This window comes from Paramisgurnus dabryanus, chromosome 17, assembly GCF_030506205.2.
Source record: "Paramisgurnus dabryanus chromosome 17, PD_genome_1.1, whole genome shotgun sequence".
In the NCBI taxonomy this organism is placed as follows: Eukaryota; Metazoa; Chordata; class Actinopteri; order Cypriniformes; family Cobitidae; genus Paramisgurnus; species Paramisgurnus dabryanus.
The window spans coordinates 12,829,677-12,855,543 of record NC_133353.1 but is presented as its reverse complement, the minus strand read 5'-3'; the positions used below and the strand labels follow the sequence as shown (position 1 = coordinate 12,855,543).

Here is a 25,867-nt window from a genome sequence, read left to right as displayed (position 1 = left end):
TTCCTAATTATGCAATATGGAGCTGCTTGTGAACACACTGGTGTTTTATTACTATAGCAATTCATTGTATAGGCTAAACAACGTAAAGTGTACTCTACCAATATGTTTGGTCTTACCCTGACACTTTCATTTGATGGCTGGGTGTGTGGCGGACAGGCTGAGGGTCCTGGTGTATCGGAATGCTCGGGTTCGGCTGGTGACCCATCCTCCTGGTCCGGACCTGGCCGCCGAATCTGGCTTTGAGTTCCACATTGTATGAGTGCGGCTGGCCCGACGTCCCTGAAAGAGATGTGATGGAGCTCACGTGAACCCGGTCGTTACCGCTCGGTCCCGGTTGAAGCACGTAAAGTCTCCTAATGCCGCTCTGATCCGCCGAAAGCAAAGCCGGAGAAATCAATAACGCCAGAATGATATCCCATACGAACACAGCCATATTAGAAATAAAAGTGTTCAAGTTCGAGTTTTTGCTGTATATAGACACTTTGCATATAAATAAAACGAATAAAATAGAAATATAAACTATTAACTATCAGCTTGTCGCGTGTGAAAAAGTTGTACACCCTCGCGCGCTGTCATCTATTAGCCGTAAGATAGCACTCACAGGCAAACATAACTAACAAGAAAACATAAAAACTCTTGGAGTTGAACAAATAGTTTCAAAGCACGAGTCAACGCGGCTTTTGTTCCTCGCGGAGAGGCAGGAGAGAGCTCGTGTGCGCGAGGTTGAAGCTCGTGCGTAAGTTTGAAAACTCCTGTAAAAGTTCGAGCGCGCGAGTGTGTGCAAAGGCAGGAGTTTGTGCTCGAGCTCCATACGACGAATCTCTTGTAGACATGACGTCAGGGATGGAGTTCTTACAGGAACACACATGTGGGGCTGAACCCCAAAACCAAGGGCAGAACATTTACATTTACGCATTTGGCAGACGCGATTTACAGTGCAGCCAAGGCAAGCTATTCATTTTTTATCATTGTGTCCGCTGGGAATCGAACACATGACCTTTGCGCCGGTAAAGCAAAGCAATTGAACTGCAGGAACAGAAAATCCACAACTGTGCAAACTTATGAATTTGAATGGTCGTTTGTAAAAATGTCAGACGTCTGCTAGTTATTTTCTATAGCCTGAGGAGAATAAGATCACAGCCAGTCCAAGCTCAAGGGCAGAGTTCATGTTCATAAATAACAAGGTCACAAACTCTTTCAAATGTACGCATTTTGCAGATATATTTCTCTAAAGTGATTTGCATTGCAATGCAAGGTATTCATTTTATCTGTATGTGTGTTACCCAGGGGTCAAACCCATGACTTTTGCACTCCTAAAGCAATACTAACATACTTTGTTTTCAACCTGGGTTATGCTGGGTTGTTGTCGTTGTTGTTTTTTAACACATTGTTGGGTCAAATATAAACATTTTCTTGGTAAATTTAACACAACGGCTGGGTTTGTCCCTTTTTGACGCAATGCTGAGATGAAAATAACCCAACATTTTTAAAAGTGTAAACGACTTTCCATGCTTGACTCCTTATACCGACTCTAAATCTGACTTTGAGATCTTGTGCCCATGAATGGGGACTATAGCCTTCCAGCACGTCAAAAACCATATACTATTAATACATTCAGCATTCACACACCCTGCATTTCGACACAAATAGATTAACATGCTCCAATCCATTCTTTCACACACTTACAATTTCCTAAATTTAGCAGAAAGTCACTGTCCTCCCACAGATGCTTGTTATCTAGCTTACCAAATGCCTTTACAGCATTACTGTAAGGTGACTCTGAAACTTCCCCTCTGAAACAACTTTAGGATGTGTGTGGGTGAGACAGCCAGACAGACGAATGCCGTCCCTCATACAATTTGGATGCAGAAAGGAAACATTTGGATGGAGATCTGACCGAGATTGGAAAGTGTATTCACTGTATGAGATCATCTTTAAGGAAATCTGAACGTCTTTGTGATAATGGATTCCAACGGGATTTACACAACCTGATGTAAAACAGCATGTGTTACGCGCTGCAAGTTTATGAACACATTTTGTATACAACACTGCATAATTACAGACTTGATGAGAAAAGTTTTGCTTTTGTCAAATCATGATCTTTAATTGGAAGAAAATATAAAAACAGTTTCTTTAATCACACAGCAGGCAGATCTAATAGTTAAATTTAAAAGAGTGTTAAGGAAGATAGAGACAGTCGTGTCTCTCTCTCCAATCTTGGCTCACAGCTATTCTTGGGTCATAGCTATTTATAGTTTAAAAATAATGACCATCATAAGTAAAAGAGAAGACAGAGGGGAGAAAAAAGCAAAGAATATAATCAGAATGGCAAGACTTTGGTATACTGCGCTGATGAGATGGATTGTTTACATTTGTTTGTTCTCTGTGCCAAAACATGTAGAAGATATAAATAAACAACTTGTTTAAAATCTAAACTTTACCCATCTATATTCACTTTACCATAATTGATAGAATTTTTGAATATTTACGAAAGATTTCTAAAAAACAGCTTTTAAAAATCCTGCTACTGTTAAAGGGACACTACATTTTTTTGAAATTATGCTAATTTTCCAGCTTCCCTGGAGTTAAACATTTTTATTTTTATAAAAATATTTTTATTTTGTATTTTATTTTAGTTTTGGAAACCATTCAGCTGATCTCCGTGTCTGGCGGTACCACTTTTAGCATAGCTTAGCATAATCCATTGAATCTGATTAGACCATTAGCATCGCGCAAAAAATAACCAAAGAGTTTCTATATTTTACCCATTTAAAACTTGACTCTTCTGTAGTTACATTGTAGACCGAAGGAAAATTAAAAGTTGCGATTTTCTAGGCCGATATGGCTAGGAACTACTCTTATTCTGGGGAAAAAAGAATTTGCTGCTGTAACATGGCTGCAGGAGGCGCAATGAAATTGCACAGAGCCTGAAAAGAGTCACAATTTTTGTGGGCACTGCGTAATATCATTGCGCCCTCGTGCAGCCATGTTACGGCAGCAAAGTCCTTGATTATTATCCTTAATATTGCCAGAATGAGAGTATAGTTACTAGCCATATCAGCCTAGAAAATCTCAACTTTTTATTTTCTGTCAGTCTAAGTACACGTAACTACAGAAGAAAAATATCGAAACTCTTTTATTATTGAGCGCGATGCTAATGGTCTAATCAGATTCAATTGAATACGCTAAGCTATGCTAAAAGTGGTACCGCCAGACCCGGATATCGGGTTTCCTGAAGAGATTCCAAAACTGTAAAAATCAGATGTTTAACTCTAGGGGAGCTGGAAAATGTGCATATTTAAAAAAAGTTGAGTGTCCATTTAACATATTTCATAAAATTGATTCAAATTTAATTCAAATGAATTGAGTCCTACTCATACTGTAGGTCTACACCGCATACACCACAGGCTTCTGTCAGTCAGATAAAGCTCTGCCCCTTCCACCGACAGGCATCCGTTTCTGCATCACCACAGGTGCTACATGCCACTGGCTTGTAATGTAGTTCTCCAGTGTGCCTACCTGTGCTATGCAGTCCTGGTGTGTTCTGGATAACTGCATACGGGCCTAATTCACAAAATCCCACCGCTCAGTTCTCTGTATTTCAAATGTCCCTCAATAAGCTGTATGATCCATGATTTCATTCTTTCATGTCCTTACCGCAGAGTGAAGGATTCATTTAATACTCAGGAATAGGGATTTTAATGCACCACAACAAGAATAACAGCAAAGCGTATAAGATTAATGTAACGTAATGTTTGCCTTGGCGAGAACGGGTAATGAATTAGTTTACTCCAACTATCCCCAGCGGTTACTATATTAGAGTTTTTGAAATAGTTGGCCAAGCTAATCTGCACATGCTGTACTGTACTCACCACACACATTCTGATGGGTACGCTTGAGTCCCATCAATTCAATGTCAGCTGAAATGTGGGGGACCCTTCACGTCAAACCCAATCAACTTTTATAGCTATATAAAGTGAGAAAACATAATGAAAGGCTGTTGGGTTCACTTGTTCATTTGAGGGCGAGACAGGAGGAATGCAGTTAAATGATACAGCAGCCACGCGTGCAGCCCACAGGAAGACATCACACTGTATCAGTGATATCACTGCACCCAGGGGGAGGTAACAGAGGCGTGCTAAGGAATTAACAGTTTATGTAGCTAAAAATGTGCTTTGTGATTGTTGCCACAGCTAGCAGGGCGGCACCCGGTGGGAGTCACTTGGATGTCTCCTCTCAACAGCTTTGTGTTGTAATAAGGGGTTTTCAAGCATACATTTTTGGAAAAAAAAAAGTTGCTACCTGAACACTTGCTATGTAGACAAACGTTGGCATCCTTGGATAAGCTATTAGTTTAAACACACCTTGCCAATTCCTAAAACATTCCCCCAAAAAAAGGATTCAACAAAAAATATAAATTCGTAGCATGACGAAAATATTGCAAACTTTTAAAAAATTTAGAATTTCCTCCCATTATTACCAAACAGATATATGATCAAGTTCTGCTGTGGTGAATTCACATTGTGTCTTCAGATCTATTATTCTTCCCAGGACACAGACAGAGGATGTTTGTTTTGTGTCAGCCTCATGTTTTTAACCTCCAGCTTTCCTGTAGGTTCTCTGTGACATGCAGTGATCTTGCACCAGTTCTGTGTAGCCAACCAAACAATGAATAACCGAACTTTCGAAACGGTCGAAAAGTCTCTTACAATGACAGTTAATTACTAACAGACATTCTGTAATGCACAAAACCGTTCAGGGAAAAAATACTGGCTAGATGTAATTTCTCAGAAAACACACACACTACAGTGGAAACAAGGTACAGTACAAAAGCTGTCACTGGGGTGGCACTCTTTGAAAAAGTACAACTTTGTACCTAAAGGGTGCATGCTGGTAACACAAAAGTATATAGGTACCTTACTTTAAAGAGCACCATGCAGTGACAGCTTTTGTACTTGATCTTGTTTCCGAGAGTGTAGAGGGCTGAGAGAGAGGGAGAAGTGAAATGACATTTTCCAAAGAAATACGAGGGTTAAATATAAATGTCTTATACAAAGATATACATTTAACCGCAGTTAATGTGCAGTAAATATAAAAGGCAATTTGTAAGGTGATCATTAAAAGTCAGATGTTTTAATGATGAAAATCTGACTTTTCCATATTTAAGTGCTATAATTGGGTACCCAGTGCTTCTATCAACTTAGACAATGTGAAAAAGATCAACCCAGTAACTTAATTTTGGTAAACCCATCTCTGCAAGCATGTAAAAAAATAGGTAATTGAAATTTGGCTCCGCTTGTGATGTCAAGAAGTGGATAATACCATCCCTTAATCTGCATTATCCAACCACGACACTGCAATTTAGTGCAGAGACCAGCTCCGTTGCATTTTAAAAGGACACTCAAAAAGGCACGTTTTTGCACAAACCTACAAAGTGGAAATTTTTACTTAAATATTTTAAGTTTCGGAAAGTTTTTTTTTCAAATGTGAAGGATTAATACGTAACAATCTTGCTTTATTTGTTTTATGGGCAATTTTAGGGCAGTAAGTACAGTGGAAGTCCTTAACTGGTCATTTTAACTGGAATAGTTAAAACCCACACCCACGCACCATCCAAGAGCTTTCACAAAATCAACATCATCAAAGAAGTGTTTTTTTGTTTGTGATGGAAATTAATAACCCAGTCTTATGAAAGTAATGGATATAGTTTGTTTATCCGGGGTAGCAGCGGAGTTGTGGGTGTGTGTTTGCCTAGTGCTGGATTTCGTTGAAACGGGGCAGTCCCAAGCGGGTCATGAGTTGCAGGCGGTAAGTAAAACTGCATCAAATGTCTGTGTTTTGTTGGCAATCGGCGCGTGAATGCATTTAATGTACACGTGTATTGAATCATAAGTTATCCAGAAAGAGTGGGATGTTTTGTGTGTGTTGCTTGTTTGTCACTCGCTCCGCAAGTTACGGCTCCAGGACTGTTTTTTTGGAAAGAATCGGTACAGGTGATCTGTCTTTATAAATCGGATAAAATGAAACACTCTTTGGATATATGAACGATGTAATAATACTCTATGTAATACTACTCTATACTCAAGATTAACATAAGATAAGCAGAAACAGTGTGTGTTACAGTATGTGAGCTTTAAAGGGGCCATGGCATGAAAATCTGACGTGCTATGATTGCGTCCCGAGTGCTTCTATCAACCTAGAAAATGTGAAAAAGATCAACCCAGTAACTTAGTTTTTGTAAACCATTCTCTACAAGCACATGAAAAAAGGTTGTTGAAATTTGGCTCTACTTATGATGTCATAAGGAGGTCTTATTATAATAATACAGCCCCTTAATATGCACTATCCAACCACAGCACCATAAATTATCTATATGGTATTTTGAGCTAAAACTTCACATATGTGATCTGGGGACACCAAAGATTTATTTGACATCTTAAAAAAAGTCTTGTGCCATGGCCCCTTTAATGGATTCTGCCTAAAAATTGTATTTCTGAATGGTCTGAAGGCAAGATTAAACAGATTTAACGTGAAAGTATTTGATGAACGTATAGTATCTGTGGAGATTATTTGGTTACAATCATAATCTCATTTTTAATGGAGGTGACGTTCAGTGGCTTTTGCAACTGAACTCCGTATAAGCATTTAAACGATATAGCATAACCCTGGGGTGGGTAAAGCACCCCACCTCTGCAAATCTTCCTAACAGTGACATAAGCACTGATCTGAAAAGCAATATCACACCGCATTTGTAGCTACTCTTTATCTGACTGTCAGTATGGATTGAACCGTGTCGGCACTCCGCCTGACTAAAGCTAAATCCCAGTTACTTAAACCCTTCATTTGTATGCTAGGGCTGTAGCAGTGGTAAAGATTTTTGGCAAACATAATGTTAGAGGTTAATAACATTAGTCCTAGGTTAAACGTAGCCATATTGTAGCAAAAAAGACATTAACCCTGGGGTAAGCACAGTGTGCAAAACGAAACATGCTGAATTAATGAACTACCTTCAGCATTTACATTTCGTGTAAACAACATTAGTCAATGCAACAGTCACTTAGCAGAGCACACCAGACATTGGTAATACACAGAATATTTATTATAATGTGACCTGGATATCGCTTGATCTCAGATGTCTTGCATCTTAAGCTTTTCTGAGTGTGTAAAACTGTGTCACTGTTAATCCTTTATTATTAATAGATCAAGTCCACAAAAACAAGCACAAAGGCAATTATATAAGAAAGATATGCGTATTTATTATTAAATTGGAGAGAGGCACAGTTATACATAAGGCGTAGGAAATTCAATTAAATGGAATCACAGATCATGTGATTAAGGATCTTCGGATTAGGATAAAGACGACTGATCCAAGATCATTTTATGTTGATCTCATTTCCCAAGGCTTTTCTTTCTGTTTTCTACCAGTTGACGATTGACTTTGAACAGAAGTCCTGAGCCATAAAAACTTCTCCAGATGAGTTCTTGTGTAAAACATGATGTTAAAATACTGATTAACCAATCGAAGGCTGGATAACATTAGTATTGCTCATGGGCTACGGAGCTGTGCACTCAGGTCCTGCAGCTCTGTGATAAGCTGCTCAAGGCCTGTGATGTCACCTATGACATCATCTTGAAGTTCCCCTGTGGCAACATCAGTGTAAAGTTGCTGTAAAGTAAAAAAAAAACAAAGAAAAGCAAATAAATCTGCAGCTAAACAGTCACTATAAAACCTTAACTCAAAACAAATCACATATAATGGAAACACATTTAAAGTGAACAAAAAATACAAAAAAATAACCTTACTTAGTTTCTATACACATTCCTAGTTTTACTGCGAGTGATTCATCCGTGCATGTTATTACATAAAAGCAGGGATTTCATCTTTCATCAAACTGCAATAACATTTTCCACCCCTCCTAATTACTTTCTTTTTGGACAGCATCGCCAATCCCTCTTTATTTAAACCACTCCTCTTAAACCACCTGCCATACAGTGCCCACAGTTCACTATCCAACCAACTGTGAGGTTCATGTTAAGTCCCCTGTGCCGTTATTAAATACTCTGTTTCAGATTTAGAAAAACAAATGGGGTCTAAACTAGGGCTGTCAATAGATTAAAATATTTAGATTAATCGCATGATTTCATGAGTTAACTCGCGATTAATCGCAAATTAATCGCACATTTTTATCTGTTCTAAATTTATCTAAATGTAACACTTTTCAAGTTTTTAATGCTCTTATCAGCATGGATTTGGATAAATGTGTTATTTATATTTTAACATTCTCTGTTAAAAAAATTCAAAAAACAATATCAATATATGTTAAATATATGTTTTTCTTTTATTGTTTAATTTTGACATTGATACTGTAGGCTAATGCAAGGGTTTAATGTAATGTTACACAACAGATACTTTTCCTCAACATTTAACCAAACATTCACTTCAGATATAACAGATTATAGGTCATACCTGCGTGAATTCTTGTCAAAACAGATATTTTTAAAACTCTAATTTTGTGTTAGATGTCTGTTTATTTCGGGGTCGCGCACTCGCGTGTTTGTGTGCATGCGCTTCAGACGTCTGCGTCAGACATCGCTTTTGAGTCTTGTCACTCTTAATAACTCTTTTAACATCAATCAGGTCCTGAACTTTATCTCTCTTAATAATTATTTTAACATCAAGCAAGTCCTGCAGTCTATTTTCTATAATTTCTGAATGCTTTAAAAACAAAACCAAGAAGTGAAAGAAGATGCATCTTTGCTTTAGATTATAGATTTGGGACGGTATACCTCTCAGGAAACGTGCAGATAAAGATCATTTTAGATGTTTAATGACCATTTACAGCATTGGATTCGCTAGACAAGAGCTTAATGTTCTTATTTTTATGAAAACCTCCGACTCTGGTCAAACAGAAATTGCGTGTTGCGTTAATCGCGCGTTAATAAAATTAGTGCCATTAAAATGAATTTGCGTTAACGTGTTATTAACGCGTTAATTTTGACAGCCCTAGTCTAAACATGTTGACTTAAAGCAACACTAAAGAGTTTTTGCTCTTTGCTCCCCCTACAGGTTGAAAGCGGAATTGTCCATTACCACTGTCGTAAATAATTTAGCCTACTGCAGCAAAGCTGGCTCTGATTGGATTGTAGGTCTGCCGTAAAGCACATTTTTGTAGTCTTCACTCTAACTACAGGACCGCGACCCGACGGTTGGAAACTTCTTTAGTGCGGTTTTGGCCGATAGAGGGCTGCAAAGCGAGTGTGAAAGTGCCGTTCACCCTGTTTTCAGTGGATGAATGACTAAAACTTTTTTTTTGGAAACGTTATTTTAAGGTAAACAAAACTCTTTGGTGTTGCTTTAACCCTATATAATCATTTAAAATCCAGATAAATCCTTTTATTTTGGATTAATCTTTAAGAACTTGAAGAATGTGAATCTAATGCTGGAGGTCTCGCGGCACGAATGAGGCGTTTAGCACGCCGCGGTAGACGCGAATGGCGCGAATTGAGTGTTGCCGCGGGAAACGCGCGAGTTGAAAAATGTTTACTTTTGCGTATAAACATGCTGCGTTTACAAATCAGAAGCTTGCTCTAGTAGTGACGTGATTACAGAAAGCGAGCGGAGTCGCAGAAGCCCCTCCCATGACGTGAATTTCCACGTGAATGTCACGATGACTACAATTTCATGCGTGGCTTTCACGCGCGAATGAAGCGAGTAAACTCAAAATGTTCAAACGGCAAACTACATGCAGTAGACGCAAATTTGTCACGGCTGGTGTGAACCCACGGTAACTCACTTTAGCTTTGGTGACCAGACTCTTCAGACTGAGTCGAGCTGAAGACAATAACTGCAGACCTTCTTGAGGATTTTGCTTAGATCTGCTACAGCTGATAGCCACTGTGAGAGAGAGAGAGAGAGAGAGAGAGAGAGAGAGAGAGAGAGAGAGAGAGAGAAAAAGAAAGACAAATTATCTAAGTGTATCAATTTCTGGAGTCATAGTAGTTTGGAAAAGGCAGTGCTGGAACATTGAGCATCAGTCAGCTGCGCACCCTGAGATAGGAGGAGATAGCAAGTCTGTCAGGTTATCACTGGTCAGTTCTGTGCCCTAAGAATCAAAGACTTATGGAAAGAAAGACATGATCATTATTTCTGATATTGCAATTTAGCTCCCAAGTCAGTACTAGGATAGTTCAAAGCAGGTGCATACTTATTAGTTACCAGCAGCAGCCAACATCCTTTTAAAAGTTTTTCAAACCAGGTAGACTAGGTAGGATATTAAAGGTGGGCTATGTAGGATTTTCCATTAGAATAAAAAGTATGGACTTAGAGCAAATTTACTTTTAAGTAAACACAATGTTCCTATGTATGTAGGGTGACCAGATTTCTCAGAGTGGAATATGGGACAGACAAAGGACCCACAGACCCACAACTCCCAATGAACACAAACAAGTAGTTTACACTTGATAATATTATTAACTATGTAAAAAAATATGTAGACTTATATAAAATTGCAGATTTAGTGCGAGCAGAAGAAAATTTTGGATCATACAATTTCTTAATTAATTTTGCAGTGCAGTCAGCTGACCAAAAACTGTGCCCATGAATAACAGAATGATATGCAAAAATTCACTGACATTTGGAATAGCACACTTACTTTTAGCAGTGTCCATGTGTTTTTTTGTGTGCATTTGCTGCGTAATGTCGGCGCGGCCTCCGTGAGCAATGGAAAAGCGAGCCCCGCAAATGTTGCATCTTAATTTGCTTGCATCTGATAGTGACTCTCTTTTGAGAAATTTAAACTATTTTTGAAGATCCTCATTAAATGTACACGCATGCTTCTTTGACATCTTTGCACCCGAGTCAAGCTCCTCCGTGCTCTCTACTACACTTAACTGCAGGTGACGTCGGATTCCGCTCACCAACATCAAGTTGATTTAGGGAATTGTGATTGGATGGTACTTTTGTTCTCTAAAATATACTATAATGCGATTTGCTTTTACTTTTTATTTTTATAGGGCTATTTTCATATGAGAGGAGACTTCAAGTACTCACGCTATCACTCAGCAAAAAAATAAATAAAAATAAAACAATAATTATTATTATTAATGAAATACGGGACAAAATATGATTTTTTCATAATAAGTCGGGACACTAAAATTAGAGTTGAAATACGGGACTGTCCTGGGAAAAACGGGACGTCTGGTCACCCTATATGTATGTCCCTTTTAACCATGCACTTGTCTGCTAAGACTTCTCGCTCTCTTGTTTATGTCCTTTCCATTTCCGTTTTCTTTCTTTCCCTGGCTGTCTCCATCTCATCCCCATGTTGTTGCCTGAAGCTGCGACAGCAGGAAAAGTGGTGTGATTAATGAGTGCAGAGCTCATTCACAAAACATGCACGCTTTGAGATGTGCCTTTAATGCACACCAACACATACATGAATACAAAGCAAGATTTACACAAATTCACGAGGGAGTACACAAACCAGTGAAAAATGGTCTCTTACATACGCTCGCAGTCACACACTTTATCCACGCTCACATCAATCGATTTCCCGAACACACAAACACACACAACAAGCCGGAGTGAGTGGGAAGGGATGGAGGTGTGTGAAGGTTCTGCTACATTTGCTGAGCCTCCCCTTTATAAATCATTAAGATCAACAACAAATGGTCTGAAAACACAAGGACGAAACACTGATGGAGAGGAGTTTGTGTGTGTGAAAAAGACACTAAAATAATAGTGAACATATGAATGAAGATGCCGGCTTCGGTAAAACAAAATTCTGTGAATGAACCTACTGTAATTCAGTGGCTAGAGGTTATACGCATTGGAAATTGGTTTTCTAAACATTGAATTAAATTGAAATCTGATCAAATACCTTGCGAAGCAGAAACCTTATTAAATGGAGTAAATGAAAATGCCGCCCTAAACCTTTAGTTAATATCCTTTAGTTAACTGCTAGTGGGCAACAGTGTATATTAACATTGGAAATAACCTCAACTGAGATTTAGATGAATTACTTCACGGACATTTGCACAGTTATTTTTCTGTTTAAATAAAACAAACAATAACATTTGAATAGTTCAGATACAAAAGCTATATTATACACTCACCTAAAGGATTATTAGGAACATCATACTAATACTGTGTTTGACCCCCTTTCACCTTCAGAACTGCCTTAATTCTACATGGCATTGATTCAACAAGGTGCTGAAAGCATTCTTTAGAAGTGTTGGCCCATATTTATAGGATAGCATCTTGCAGTTAATGGAGATTTGTGGGATGCACATCCAGGGCACGAAGCTCCCGTTCCACCACATGCCAAAGATGCTCTATTGGGTTGAGATCCGGCATCTGTGGGGGCCATTTTAGTACAGTGAACTCATTGTCATGTTCAAGAAACCAATTTGAAATGATTCCAGCTTTGTGACATGGTGCATTATCCTGCTGGAAGTAGCCATCAGAGGATACATGGTGGTCATAAAGGGATGGACATGGTCAGAAACAATGCTCAGGTAGGCCGTGGCATTTAAACGATGCCCAATTGGCACTAAGGAGCCTAAAGTGTGCCAAGAAAACATCCCCCACACCAATACACCACCACCACCAGCCTGCACAGTGGTAACAAGGCATGATGGATCCATGTTCTCATTCTGTTTATGCCAAATTCTGACTCTATCATCTGAATGTCTCAACAGAAATCGAGACTCATCAGACCAGGCAACATTTTTCCAGTCTTCAACTGTCCAATTTTGGTGAGCTCGTGCAAATTGTAGCTTCTTTTTCCTGTAGTGGAGATGAGTGGTACCCGGTGGGGTCTTCTGCTGCCCATCCGCCTCAAGGTTGTGCGTGTTGTGGCTTCACAAATGCTTTGCTGCATACCTCGGTTGTAACAAATGGTTATTTTAGTCAAAGTTGCTCTTCTATCAGCTTGAATCAGTCGGCCCATTCTCCTCTGATATCTAGCATCAACAAGGCATTTTCGCCCACAGGACTGCCACATACTGGATGTTTTTCCTATTTCACACCATTCTTTGTAAACCCTAGAAATGGTTGTGCGTGAAAATCCCAGTAACTGAGCAGATTGTGAAATATTCAGACTGGCCTGTCTGGCACCAACAACCATGCTACGCTCAATATTGCTTAGATCACCTTTCTTTCCCATTCTGACATTCAGTTTGGAGTTTGGACCACACCGCTAAATGCATTGAAGCAACTGCCATGTGATTGGTTGATTAGATAATTGCATTAATATGAAATTAAACAGGTGTTCCTAATAATCCTTTAGGTGAGTGTATGTTCATTACTACTTTCGATTCAAATCTGTTGAAACTCTGTCTCATGCCATTTTAAAATACAGACTTGTTGGCAAAATCCGGTAAATGTCACGCAGTCCTCTACATGTACGGAAGATGAATTGGATAAAGTGACTGCGTGGGAACATCAAGGGGCAAGTTTTTTAATCTGTGAGACAGTTACAGTACATTTGTTTAATACCAATAAAATGACTAAAGTGACATTTGCAAAAATACTGCATTTAAATTACTAACTAATAACCTTTCTATTGAAATTTAAATGAAATGAATGAACCTACACATAGAGACTAATAAAATGCTTATTTATAAGAAAACATGACAAGCGTGAGTGATTTACATGTGATTTACAAGTCAATGCAAAGACGCGAATAGGCATCATATAGCTCAAATTTACTCAATTTGATCTACTGTATATAAGCCCTTCTTGTTAAGAAAAAAACATAACAATAACACTAAATTTGACTCTTTAATGTCCCCATGCAAAGCATGCTGGGAACTAGAATTCCCTTGCCTACTGTAGTTTCCTCCACACTAAATCAACACCAAAAGAAATGATTAAAACAGTCCCAATGCAAATTTAGCAAAATTTGTAATATAGTTTAGATTAGATTTCTTAAATGGATCTCATACAATGTTTCATTTTGCTTTATTAGCTCATTTAAATTAAGTAAATTGAGCAAGCGGTACAAAATCTTTTTTGAGAGTATGAAAAATTATTTGAGAATAAGAGCGTGTGACAGGCTGATTGCAAAAAAAGGTTACAACAAAGAAAGAAAATAAAGAACTGCTATTCCGCTGAAAGCATGTGCTCTGTGTGTGTGTGTTGAATTAAACATCAGCTGGGACACACACGCACACATGCACACCAAACCCAATACATCCTGCTTAATTAAACACACACACACAAAACACAGCACAGAAGCAAACCCAGATGATACACAAACAGAAGTGCACACAGCACAATGTCGTCTCTAGTGGAGGTCATAAGGGTTAAAAGGCTTGTTTGTCGTTCTTGCTCCTGGTGCATGTTCTTAATCCATCAGCCCTTTAAGACCGGCGCTGCGTTCTCGTGCCGCCACATTAGCAATGACTGAGTGTCGTCTGCCTGAGCGAGGGACCACAGTTCTGCCTCTCTTTCAAACGGCCTTGTGAATAAAAAATCTAGACCATAGATGTGTATGGAGTGCGTGCGAATGTTTCGGATTTGGTGCGTCCTCGCAAGACCCCAAAAAGTAGAATCTGAATAAAAATAGTTAAATCCCTCTGTATATGTGTGTGTGGGGAGCATGTGATCTCACCATTAGCCATGTCTCTGGCTCCTTTCACTACAGATCTGAAGCTGCTGAGGTCTTTCTCCCAGCCTGCGGCCTGTGTCTCACACCGATGGGCTTTACTTAAGAACTGTAGTGCCTGGAAACACACACACACGCACACTCTGCATAGGTTAAGAGTTTCTGTATGCGTCTCAGAATACAGCATTTATGAGGCGATGGCACATAAATACAACCACAATGTGATAATTACAAGTGGGAAACTCTGTATTTTCCTTAAGCTCAGTTAATTAAAGATTCATGGCAGAAGGAAATTGGTATTGGTCACGAAGATTTATTTTGTGCGCTGTTGATGAATAACAACATTAAAGCTTGCTTTAAAATACAACTCTTTTAGTCAGTTTAATGTGAAAGGTCTGTGCAACCCGAATTCTCTGTGAAAGTATGACAAAACGCATACATTTATACTTGCAATTACAGAATCAATCTTTATTATATACATCACTTTTGCTTTTACTAGAGTTGTGTTTTAAATGACACTCTATACATTATGTACTTAAACTGTGCATGTATTCTACCATCTTGTATTTTAGAAGGGTTGTATAGTCTCAGATGGAACACTGAAGTAATTTTGTACTATTCATGGTTTCCTAGATTAGCATCAACATCAAAAAGCACAACACAATGTGAGTCTGCATAAAGGTACACTTAGTAACTTTTAGGAGGATCTCTTGACAGTAATGCAATAAAATATACATAACTATATTTTCAGGTCTTGTTTAAAGACCTTACATAATGAACTGTTATGCTTTTACTACCTTAAAATGAGCTTTTTTTACAGTCATATGCAAAAGTTTGGGCACCTCTGGCAATTTCCATGATTTTCATTTAGAAATATTTGGGTGTTTGGATCAGCAATGTCATTTTTGATCTATCATATAACTAAAGGACACAGTAATATTTCAGCAGTGAAATTAGGTTTATTAACAGAACATGTGCAATATGCATCAAAACAAAATTAGACAGGTGTATTAATTTGGGTACCCTTGTCATTTTGTTGATTAAAATACCTCTAACTATAAGCACTGATTAACTGGAACCCACAATTAGTTTGGTGAGCTCATTAAGCCTTTAGTTTTATAGACAGGTGCATCCGATCGTGAGAAAAGGTATTTAAGGTGGCCAATTGCAAGTTGTTGTTCTCTTTGACTCTCCTCTGAAGAGTGGCCTCCAATGACCAGAAAACAAAGTTTGTTCAACATTGGTTTAGGGGAAGGCTACAAAAAGTTATCGCAGAGATATAAGCTCTCAGTGTCCACTATGAGGAACATAGTGAGGAAATTGAAGACTACAGGCACAGTTCTTGTTAAGGCCAGAAGTGGCAGACCATGTAAAATATTGGCGAGGCAAAGGCGAAGGATGGTGAGAAAGGCGAAGGACTTGCTGCAGATGGTGTCCCTGTGCATCCTTCAACAATTCAGCACACTTTGATGCAAAAGAAGCATTTTTTTGCAAGTATGCCACAAACGGAGTCGCTTGAGGTATGCAAACGCACATTTGGACAAGCCAGCTTCATTTTGGAATAAGGTGCTGTGGACTGATGAAACAAAGATTGAGTTATATGGTTATAACAAGGGGCATTATGCATGGCGGCAAAAGAACACAGCGTTCCAAGAAAAACACTTGCTACCCACAGTACAATTTGGTGGAGGTTTCATCATGCTGTGGGGATGTGTGGCCAGTGCTGGGATTGGGAATCTGGTTAAAGTTAAGTGGCGTGTGTACTCAATATTAGCAGATTCTCGAGAATAATGTTGAGGAATCAGTCACAACGTTGAAGTTAGGCGGGGCTGGATATTTCAACAAGACTATGACCCAAAACACTGCAAAATCTACTTGGGTATTTATGCAGAGGAACAAGTACATTCTGAAATGTTCTGAAGTGGCCATCCCAGTCCCGAAACCTGAATATCATTGAACATCTGTCTGGTGATTTGAAGCGGACTGTCCTGTCCTGTTTGGCAACCATCAAACTTACAGTAACTTAACAGCAGCTGTTTTGTAAGGAGGAATGGTCCAAAATACATTCATCCAGAATCCAGACACTCATAACAGGATATACGAAGTGTCTAGAGGTTGTTATTTCTGCGAAAGTAGGCTCTACTAAATGTTGATGTGATTTCTCTGTTGGGGTGGCCAAATTTATGCACCTGTCTAATTTCAATTTGACATTTTCAGTTAATCCAATAAACCTAATTTTACCAGTGAAATATTACCTATTACCTAATATTGTCCTACAGTTATTTGATAGGTCAAAATGAAAAATTGCTGATCCAAACATCCAAATATTTATAAATGAAAATCATGGACTTGTCAGGGGTGCCCAAACTTTTTATGATCTTCCCTCGCTAACTTCCCTCAGTCTCGTTCACTCGGATGCACGTCATTGCTTGTTGTACGAGTGCCCACTACTGGCGGCACACTTAAAGTGGGTTCAAATGGATTGCCTAACTTACAGGTGTGATGGGAATAGTTTACCCCAAAATTTAATTCTATCATCATTTACGCACCCTTATTTTGTTTTATAAGTTTCTTTATTCTGCTGAACACGAAATAAGATATTTTGCTAAATTATGGTAAGCACACAGTTGATGGTACCCATTGATCTCCATAGTAGAAAAAACAAATATTATACAAATCAATGGTTACCATCAACTGTGTGCTTAACATAATTTATCATAATATCTTTTTTGTTTTTAACAAGTTAAGAAACTCATACAAATTTAGTACACAAGGGTGAGTAAAAGATTACAACAATTTCATTTTTAAATTTCCCTTTAAAATCCCTTTAAAGTGCATTTTTCTTATAATTTTCAATGTAAAAACAACACTCGCACTCTTTATACTACAAAATGGTGCAGAATAGTGCAAAAATAAGCGATTTTGACAAACCAGCACTAAGTTTATTGTCTTTTTCTATAACTCTACAAAATAATCAAACAATACACAAAGCTGAGGTATCACTCATGTCCATGGCACCAAAGGTACAGGGCAAGTTAACTTCAATACTGTAGTTGTCAATTAATTTGTTAATCTCTAACAGCGATGAGCATTAATAATAGTAATGTTAAACATAAAAGGTTTTACCTTCTCATTGTCTTCTAGGTTGTTGCTATGGCCATCGCCGTAGAGATGAGCGTACTGCCTCCATATTTGGGCATCTGTGCTGCAGCGGGCAGAGACTCGACCAAAGAGCTCTTGTAATTTAGATTTAAGATTAGATGCCTTGTCACCATGGTGATCTGTCAGGTTCTCAACTACAGAACGTACAAGGATTTCCAACACCTGGAAACAACGAATGATAAAAGTTAATATTTACAGTTTTTTCTTTTGGGATAATGAGAATGACTGCAGTTTAAACTCAAATGTGACAACAAGGATATAAATCTTAATTTAGGATTGACATTTATCCTGATCCTAAGCATTTCCTTTAACCTCTGATCTCGCCGAGATAAACACATAAATCTCGAAACTTGACCTCTGCATTTTTAGGTTTCCTGCCTATATATTACACTGCAGCAAAGGCAACATTTAAAGGGACACACTTTTTTTTTGAAAATAGGCTTATTTTACAACTCTCTCTTGACTTGAGAAAACTTGACTTTTCTGTAGTAACATCTTGTACTAAGGCTGACGGAAAATTAAAAGCTGCAATTTTCTAGGCAGATATGGCTAGGGACTATACTCTCATTCTGCCGTAATAATAAAGTACTTTGCTGCCGTAACATGGCTGCAGCAGGCGCAATGATATTATGCAGTGCTTGAAAATCGCAACTTTTAATTTTCTTAGTAAATGAAGTAACTACAAAAGAGTCAAGTTTTAAATAGAAAAAAATATCAAAACTCTTTGGTCATTTTTGAGCGCGATGCTATTGGTCTAATCAGATTCAATGGATTATGCTAAGCTATGCTAAAAGTGGTACTGCCAGACCCGGAGATCGGCTGAATGGATTCCAAAATGGTAAAAATCAAATGTTTAACTCTAGGGGAGCTGGAAAATGAGCCTACTTTTTAATAAAGTGGAGTGTCCCTTTAAAGGCATCATAGGTCTGCTCCTTAATACAAAACCTGTTCCAAAATTAAGGTAAGTTCATTTTACTGTCTTTTAAGGCTTTATAATACTGTAGGAGACATTTGCAGAATATTTATATTTTGTAGGAGACATTATGCAGAACCTACAGGTTCCATTATATGAATATATATAATGTGTTATATATATATAAAAATTTATATATATATATATAAAAATATATATATATAAAAATTTATATATATATATATATATATATATATATATATATATATATATATATATATATATATATATATATATATATATATATATATATATATATATATATATATATATAAATCTTTTATAAATCATCAATACTAATGTGTGTCAAAAAACACGAAGACAATCATTTTCCTAGGTTGGTCATCATTACTTATAGCTAGTGTATAGTTCACACTGAAGTCAATCCCACAATGCATTGTGGCAAGCTCAGTAAAAAATAAAATCAAGATGGTGGACAAGATGACAGGTTGAGTGCACAGTTTAATTATTACGCTCTTCAATTATTCGCCACTTTTACCCATTCCCATTTTTCCCCATGTTTCTACTCCTATTTGCCTAGCTCATTTTTCCATATGGCGTTTATCCAGCACTCCTTAGATTTCATCTCACACACTCTCAGATGTAGTGAAGGACACGCTGTCTGAGTGATTTCAATTCATTTAATATTTGAGTCATACGTACACATACACGAACACACATAGTTGCCAAGCCACAGATTAGTTGTGGGCTGACAGATGCAACATGAGGACAGATGAAACACTTTTCTCAAACACACTCGCACTCTACATGCCACCAGTGGAGCTGTGAGATCAGAGACACTGTGCATATAACTGCACAAACAAATGCAGACGACTATAAAGATTGTACATGTGCCAGGAGATTAAGCCAAAGAGTTCAGATGGCATCCAGTCTGTCTGGAAAAGTTGTACACATGGCGCGTGTAACTAAATATGAAAAGAAACATCACAGTTTATCACTTTATAAAAAGGTTTTAAGTTCAGCTCAGTCAACAACATTTATGGCATAATGATTGATGAAATTAATGTATTTTTGTATTGTACAATTACGTTGTGACCATACAGTCATCTTTCAAACTTCAAAATTTATTATTGTTTTACGCTAATGGAAAAAAGTACATGCTTTCTTACATAATTTGACTTAAGGGTAAAATACGATTCAGACAGGTTTGCAGAAGACGACTCAACACGTTTGTATTACAACTTGTGTATGTGTCACACGCTATGAAATGCTTTTCAGAAATAATTAGTCAGAAGGTGATTCCCTGAACGGCATCTGTTAAGTGTGTCAAAGACAGAGGAGGCTTTCTGCTCAAACTCCAACATCTAAACCAAGCACACCACACCCATTAAACTCCACTAAACTACCAAAATACATGACCTGAAAGCTGGGCTCCACATTCCTCTGCGAGTTTGTGTGTGCGTTACAGCTATTAATCAAAGCCTTAACTCACTCTCATGCGCATTTGTGTGTGTGTGTTTTGGTCGGCAACTAATACTACACTCAGCTGTAATGACTATAGCAGAAGCAGTGCATTACCTGTTTATATGTCACAAGTCAGAAAAAGAGTTTTCCTTCATTTTCGCTAAAGAACAATTTTATACACCATTTTCAACAAATATGAGGATGTTTTATGATTGACAGCTTTATGAAGGATGACTACTATATTTCACATTCCAGAGAGAGAGAGCGAGACAGACAGATATTCAAAATCAAATAAAACAATCCAATCCAATCCAATGAAGTAATCATGAACAGACACATTCTTGTACATTTTTTAATTCAAATTATTTGACTAAAATTATTATGCTGATAATACGATTAAAAAAAAATGCCATACGTTACAAATTGAGACATTTGGCCCAACAGTACATAAGCCACACAAACACAACTGCAAACTGACAGAACCAGAGAGCAAACAGTTCATTGTGTTTTAAGTGGAGCGCATGTTCTCATGATATCACACATGTGTGGACACATCACTCACTGAATCATGAAAACATTCAGTACACATTCCTAAAGTGAAGGTCATTTAGACTTCTCTTTTCCCCTGCAGCTATCTTTTCTTCTCCTAACTACCATTTCTCCTCATAGTTTCTAATTCTCTTCAGGCTGCTAAGCAGATGTGCTGAGATCTTTGTCACTGAAATCAGTGGTGTAATACTGCTCAGTCACCTCAGATGTAGAGGTTTTCCCTCTGGACTTTCATTTTTCACCTCATAGACTCTCTCATGAGTCACCTTCAACATCATGGTCATCAACCATCATCTGAGGACTACAGGATGAAGAGATGCTTTAGGGTGATACTTCGATTTTTTTGGTACCATAGGATGATTAAAGAAAGAATGGTTTTCTAAAAATGTGACCTGATCCAGCAAAATGAGTCACAGTGACCCAAATTTCAAAATTGAGATTTTGGTATCAGTGGAAAGAGGAGATAATAAGCTTTCAAATGATATCATAGTCAAAGTCATACCTTGAATGGTTTTAAATATATAGACATTTGAATTAAGGTTGTCTGTCTTCTTTTTCCAACTGAAAACCTGAGAAAAACGCCTTTAAAGTTTTTTGCCCTTTTTTGTAGATATCTTTCAAAATCCATTGCATTTTAAATGGATAAACAATTTATTTTACAGCTTAATTTGACCAAAGACATTAATATAAATGCTATTTCAGTAAACCAAGAAACAAGCTTATAAATCAAACAGAATGATGTTTATTGAAAATGTGAAGTAACAGAAAGGTTTCTGTGATGGTTGGGGTTTGAGTTAGGGGAAGGGAATAGAACATGGAAACCAGAATGTGTGTGTGTGTGTGTGTGTGTGTGTGTTCGCGTGTGTGTGTGTGTGTGTGTGTGTGTTCGCGTGTGTGCGTGTTCGCGTGTGTGCGTGTGTGCGTGTTCGCGTGTGTGCGTGTTCGCGTGTGTGCGTGTTCGCGTGTGTGTGCGCGCGGGGGCGCGCGTGTGTGCGCGTGCGTGTTCGCGTGTGCGCGCGCGTGTGAGAGAAAATGAGAGAGACAGAGAGACAAGCAAAAAGAAAACAAATAATGCTTGCCTACGCAATCATATCTTTGTGTAGGCTAGTTAACAATAACAGTGTAAACAATTAAAAAAGGAGTTAATAGGAGAGTAGTGTGCTGCGAGACTGACAAGAGGATGGCTGGACCAATCAGGTGCCCCGGGGTTTCCCATTGACAAACGATCAGCGTTTATGAAGATTTCTGATTGGCTCTAAAACAACGTGTAACACCATATTTGGAGAGATAGTGACGTTTCAGGGGATCCCCGGAATGCTCGGAGGTGACGAGAGTATTTGAGAAAAGCAATTTCCAGCGGATTAAGTAAAACTGTTTCAACTTTAATAGTCATTTAAACACCTTTACTCAATTATTTGGACTACGAAACTTTGGGAGATTATGTTTTAATGTCTGTTCTTTGAAATTAGCTAAAAATATTTTGTTTGATAATTTCATTGTTTCTCCACATTATCGGCTCATATCTTAAAATAGAACGTTGCGACTTCCGACTCATTTCGCCAGATCGGGTCACAAATGAATCTATTTTTTTTTTTTAAATAGTAGTTTGCACTTTTTCCCTATTTTTAGGATGTTGAAGGTTTAATTGACCAGAATCTCCATATTTCACAATCGATTCAACTACTTTAAAACAGTTAGTTCCAGTCCTTGATTCTGATTGGTCATACGTTTTATTTACAATAAAAACACAGCTATAGACGATTTCATCTAACGCACATGCGTTGTTGCGGTTACGCGTCTGGTCGGAACTTTACTTCGGGTTTCTGTTTGTTTAAAGGTGACATAAAATGATTGAACGGGGTATTTATCCTTGTTCTGTGATGTGACATGTAGACAACAAAATTTTGTTTGGGTCTGTAATGCCTTAGAAGCTTCCTAAAAATCTCTCTCAGAAAGCTATATTAGTGTGGGGGATCTTAAACACGTGGTTTTGCACCTATTTGGAGTCCCTTCGGGCTTAACTGGCAACCTCATTATGAAATGCAAGCACTTGACACTCATTGGCTGCCTTTTCTGCCACTCAAACGAATGTAAACTTCGCCGTCTTCAGAACACTGAGTGCGTTTACATGCACAGTCTTACACCTATTATGCTTAATAAACTGATAACACGTGGGGTCATGTAAACGCGTAAAATGGTTTTCTTTAATCGGGGAAAGCCGATAAATGGCGTAAGCAAAAACTGATCGGCACAGGTAGTTTTTTGCTCATTACGCCGATTTCGCGTGGCATGTAAACACCTTAACCGGCTTTCTCACGGTTTTGTCCATGTGCGCATGTCTCCGCGTATGAAAGATAAACGTCACACGCGGAAGTAAGCGCAAGGTAACGCATAAAAGTCTCCGCTCGACTAAAGCAGTTGGCAGAGAAACTGTGAAAATAAAAGCTCATGTTACATTTACAGGTTCTGCAGACACGATGAGAGATACAACAGTACAGCTTAAAGGGATACTTCACCGATTTAGCATTCAGCTTTGTATCTGTAGAAACCCGGCAGTATTACTGAATGACCATGTTTCCCTCCATCATTTCCCCCTGAGAGGAGAGATATCTGCATTTTGGTTCTGCAAAAAAGTCCTCCGATGATGCAAAAATCGTCATATTACATCATCGGAGGACTTTTTTGCAGAACCAAAATGCAGATATCTCTCCTCTCAGGGGGAAATGAGGGAGGGAAACATGGTCATTCAGTACTACTGCCGGGTTTCTACAGATACAAAGCTGAATGCTAAATCGGTGAAGTATCCCTTTAAGACAGATATGCCGTCGGCTTTTTGATCGACTATTATGTACTATAGGTGGTGACGTCACTGCCTGCGAGAAACCTGATAATTCTCCAAGTCCCATGTAAACGCAGTTGACTGCATAGCCGGCTTATTGATTTGCATGTAAACGCATGAAAACAGTTTTCTATAATAAGCAGATTTTTGATAGTTATCCGCTTATTCTGTGCATGTGAACGTACTTAACGACAAACCAAAATTTTACGGATAGAAGAGCACACCTTGTAATGTGACTTGTCGAAAATAACAAATGTTTTGGTTTCCTAAATACAAGTGGAGACGGCGATCATGGATCACAGCTATGTGAAGGGAGCTTTGGGAGCCGGTTTGGCAGTATTTCTGGGTATTACTGGCAACTAGCTGCCAGTAACTTACTGTAGATTTTACATTTATGTTATTTACTGGCAACAGTTTGTTCAAAGTTAAATGAACATGAAACATTTTCAGTCTTTATCTTCTACAGTAAGTAACTGGCAACCAGCTGCATAATTACAGCAAATTTTTTACAGTGTATAGTTCACATTTTACACAGCAACGTCAGCTCAGTGTCATTTTTATACACTTCAGCTATGAAATTTGACCAAACGTAATCTATATGTTGTTTATTTTGCTTGTTTGCTTGAAATAAACATCTCTAAAAGGACTTTGGTTGTGATTGATTCTTAGCGGAGTTTACTGGAAGTTACGCGTGTTCCACGAAAGCTGTTGGTTGATGTTACTTCTGAAAACGTCAATAACAACTGTACAAACGATTTTGTGCATCTCTGCAAGCACCCTTAGCAACCAACCCATAGCAACATAAACATACTGGCTGTGTCCAAAAGGCTATGTTTACATTCATGCGTTTATCCTTTAAAACGCATTACTTTTGCTACGTTTACGCCTTTCATTTACACTACACCACCGTTTTCGACCCTCATAAACGGATTCGTTCGCAAACGCTGCAGACCCTGTTTTAGTTTAAGAACTCAGACGTTGCGCTGCAGTGTAAATGAACGTTGACGGAGTCTTTTGTAAACGAACAGCTGATGTTAACATGACAGCGCATAATTTTCAAAGTAAAAATTATTTTTATTCAGGTAAATGGAGGTTTGCAACAGAGGTTTTGCCAAAAATAGTAAACATCTACCAACCAGCTATTATAAACGCTAAATGCAATCATTTTATAAAAGCAATAAGATATTCAAGGCTAGTGCTGTATCGTAAGTCACGGCTGAAGGGGTTGCACATTGACTCTGCTTCATGTCAACCGTTTAGTCATGATTTATTCCACAATACAGCACAGCCTCTTGTAACTTATTGCTTATATAAAAGGTGTTTAAAAAGCCTTCATATTTTTTACACCATGAAAAGTTTAAAACGAAGTCAAAATCCATTTGAAGGTCGATCATGGTCAGAGCCTTACATAAAGACTATAAATGTTTTATAGTTAAGATTTAAATGTAGCCAGAAATTTTGTTTCATTATTAAAACGAGTCTATTTTTGGCTAACTGAAGAATCGCCCTTATATTATAAACATTGGATCCAACCAGTATACTAACCACTGCACTACGGCTCCATTTATAAGCTCTTAAATACAATATCTGCACTCCATCCATCCATCCTAAAATCCATTTATATACCTACACTGAAATATAAATAAAATAAAAATTCCAAAAATTGAGTCCAAGTTTTAGGTCAGGATGTTATCAGTGAAAATATTAAATTGACTTTCTAAATAAGACTCCTCCCTCTCACAATTGGAAAAGTGATAACAAATGGGTGTCTGGGTGTAATTCCTGCATGATCACCTTACAGCGTGAAATTAAGGAGAGAGGTAATTTTCTCCGGGGACGAGCGAAGGAATGACGAAGAGAACAGAGATGGAGAGACAGATATAGGAGTATACTGGATGAGTCTAAATTCTGTTCCGTTTTTAGCTCAGGATGGATCGTTCTCTGTGGAATGTGAATTAGTTGGAGGGGATCGATGAAAGAGACAAGACTTAAGACTGTATATCGAGATGCATTAACACACAAAAACACACACATACACACACACACCATTTTCTCTTTATTAAACAGATCCTCTCATTTAATTTCCCACTAACATGCAGTCTGAAGGATTTCTGTGTGGTGGGAGATGATTGAACAGCAGTGAGGAGTGATTGATGAGTCCAGCTAAACTCTAGATCCCAATTACATTCTGAAATCCTCTCGTGGGCTGGAGGCGAACGCTAGCGTTGACCTCTTCAACTTCTGTGCTTTCAAGTAACAACTTTTAATTGATGAGCTACTGGCTGTTCACTACATGTAAATGAATAATAA

General features: G+C 38.1%; 2 protein-coding genes across 3 annotated transcripts in view; both read right to left on the bottom strand.

The window, feature by feature from the left end:
- The window catches only part of ltbp1 (latent transforming growth factor beta binding protein 1), a 122,029-nt gene extending 121,234 nt beyond the window's left edge, over positions 1-795 (bottom strand). The window contains exon 1 of one of the 2 annotated variants that reach the window (XM_065245005.2): positions 117-795. In XM_065245005.2, the coding sequence (XP_065101077.2) occupies positions 117-433 (317 nt within the window). In that variant the 5' untranslated portion in view covers positions 434-795. The remainder of the gene's footprint in view (positions 1-116) is intronic. The other variant, XM_065245006.2, reaches the window with a different exon arrangement.
- A 6,436-nt stretch (positions 796-7,231) lies between these two features.
- The window catches only part of ttc27 (tetratricopeptide repeat domain 27), a 137,760-nt gene continuing 119,124 nt past the window's right edge, over positions 7,232-25,867 (bottom strand). Inside the window, exons 17-20 of the mRNA XM_065297479.1 lie at positions 17,736-17,933; positions 14,616-14,727; positions 9,795-9,895; positions 7,232-7,666 (exon numbers count right to left, since the gene is read on the bottom strand). Coding sequence (XP_065153551.1) covers positions 7,547-7,666; positions 9,795-9,895; positions 14,616-14,727; positions 17,736-17,933 — 531 coding nt within the window. The 3' untranslated portion in view covers positions 7,232-7,546. The remainder of the gene's footprint in view (positions 7,667-9,794; positions 9,896-14,615; positions 14,728-17,735; positions 17,934-25,867) is intronic.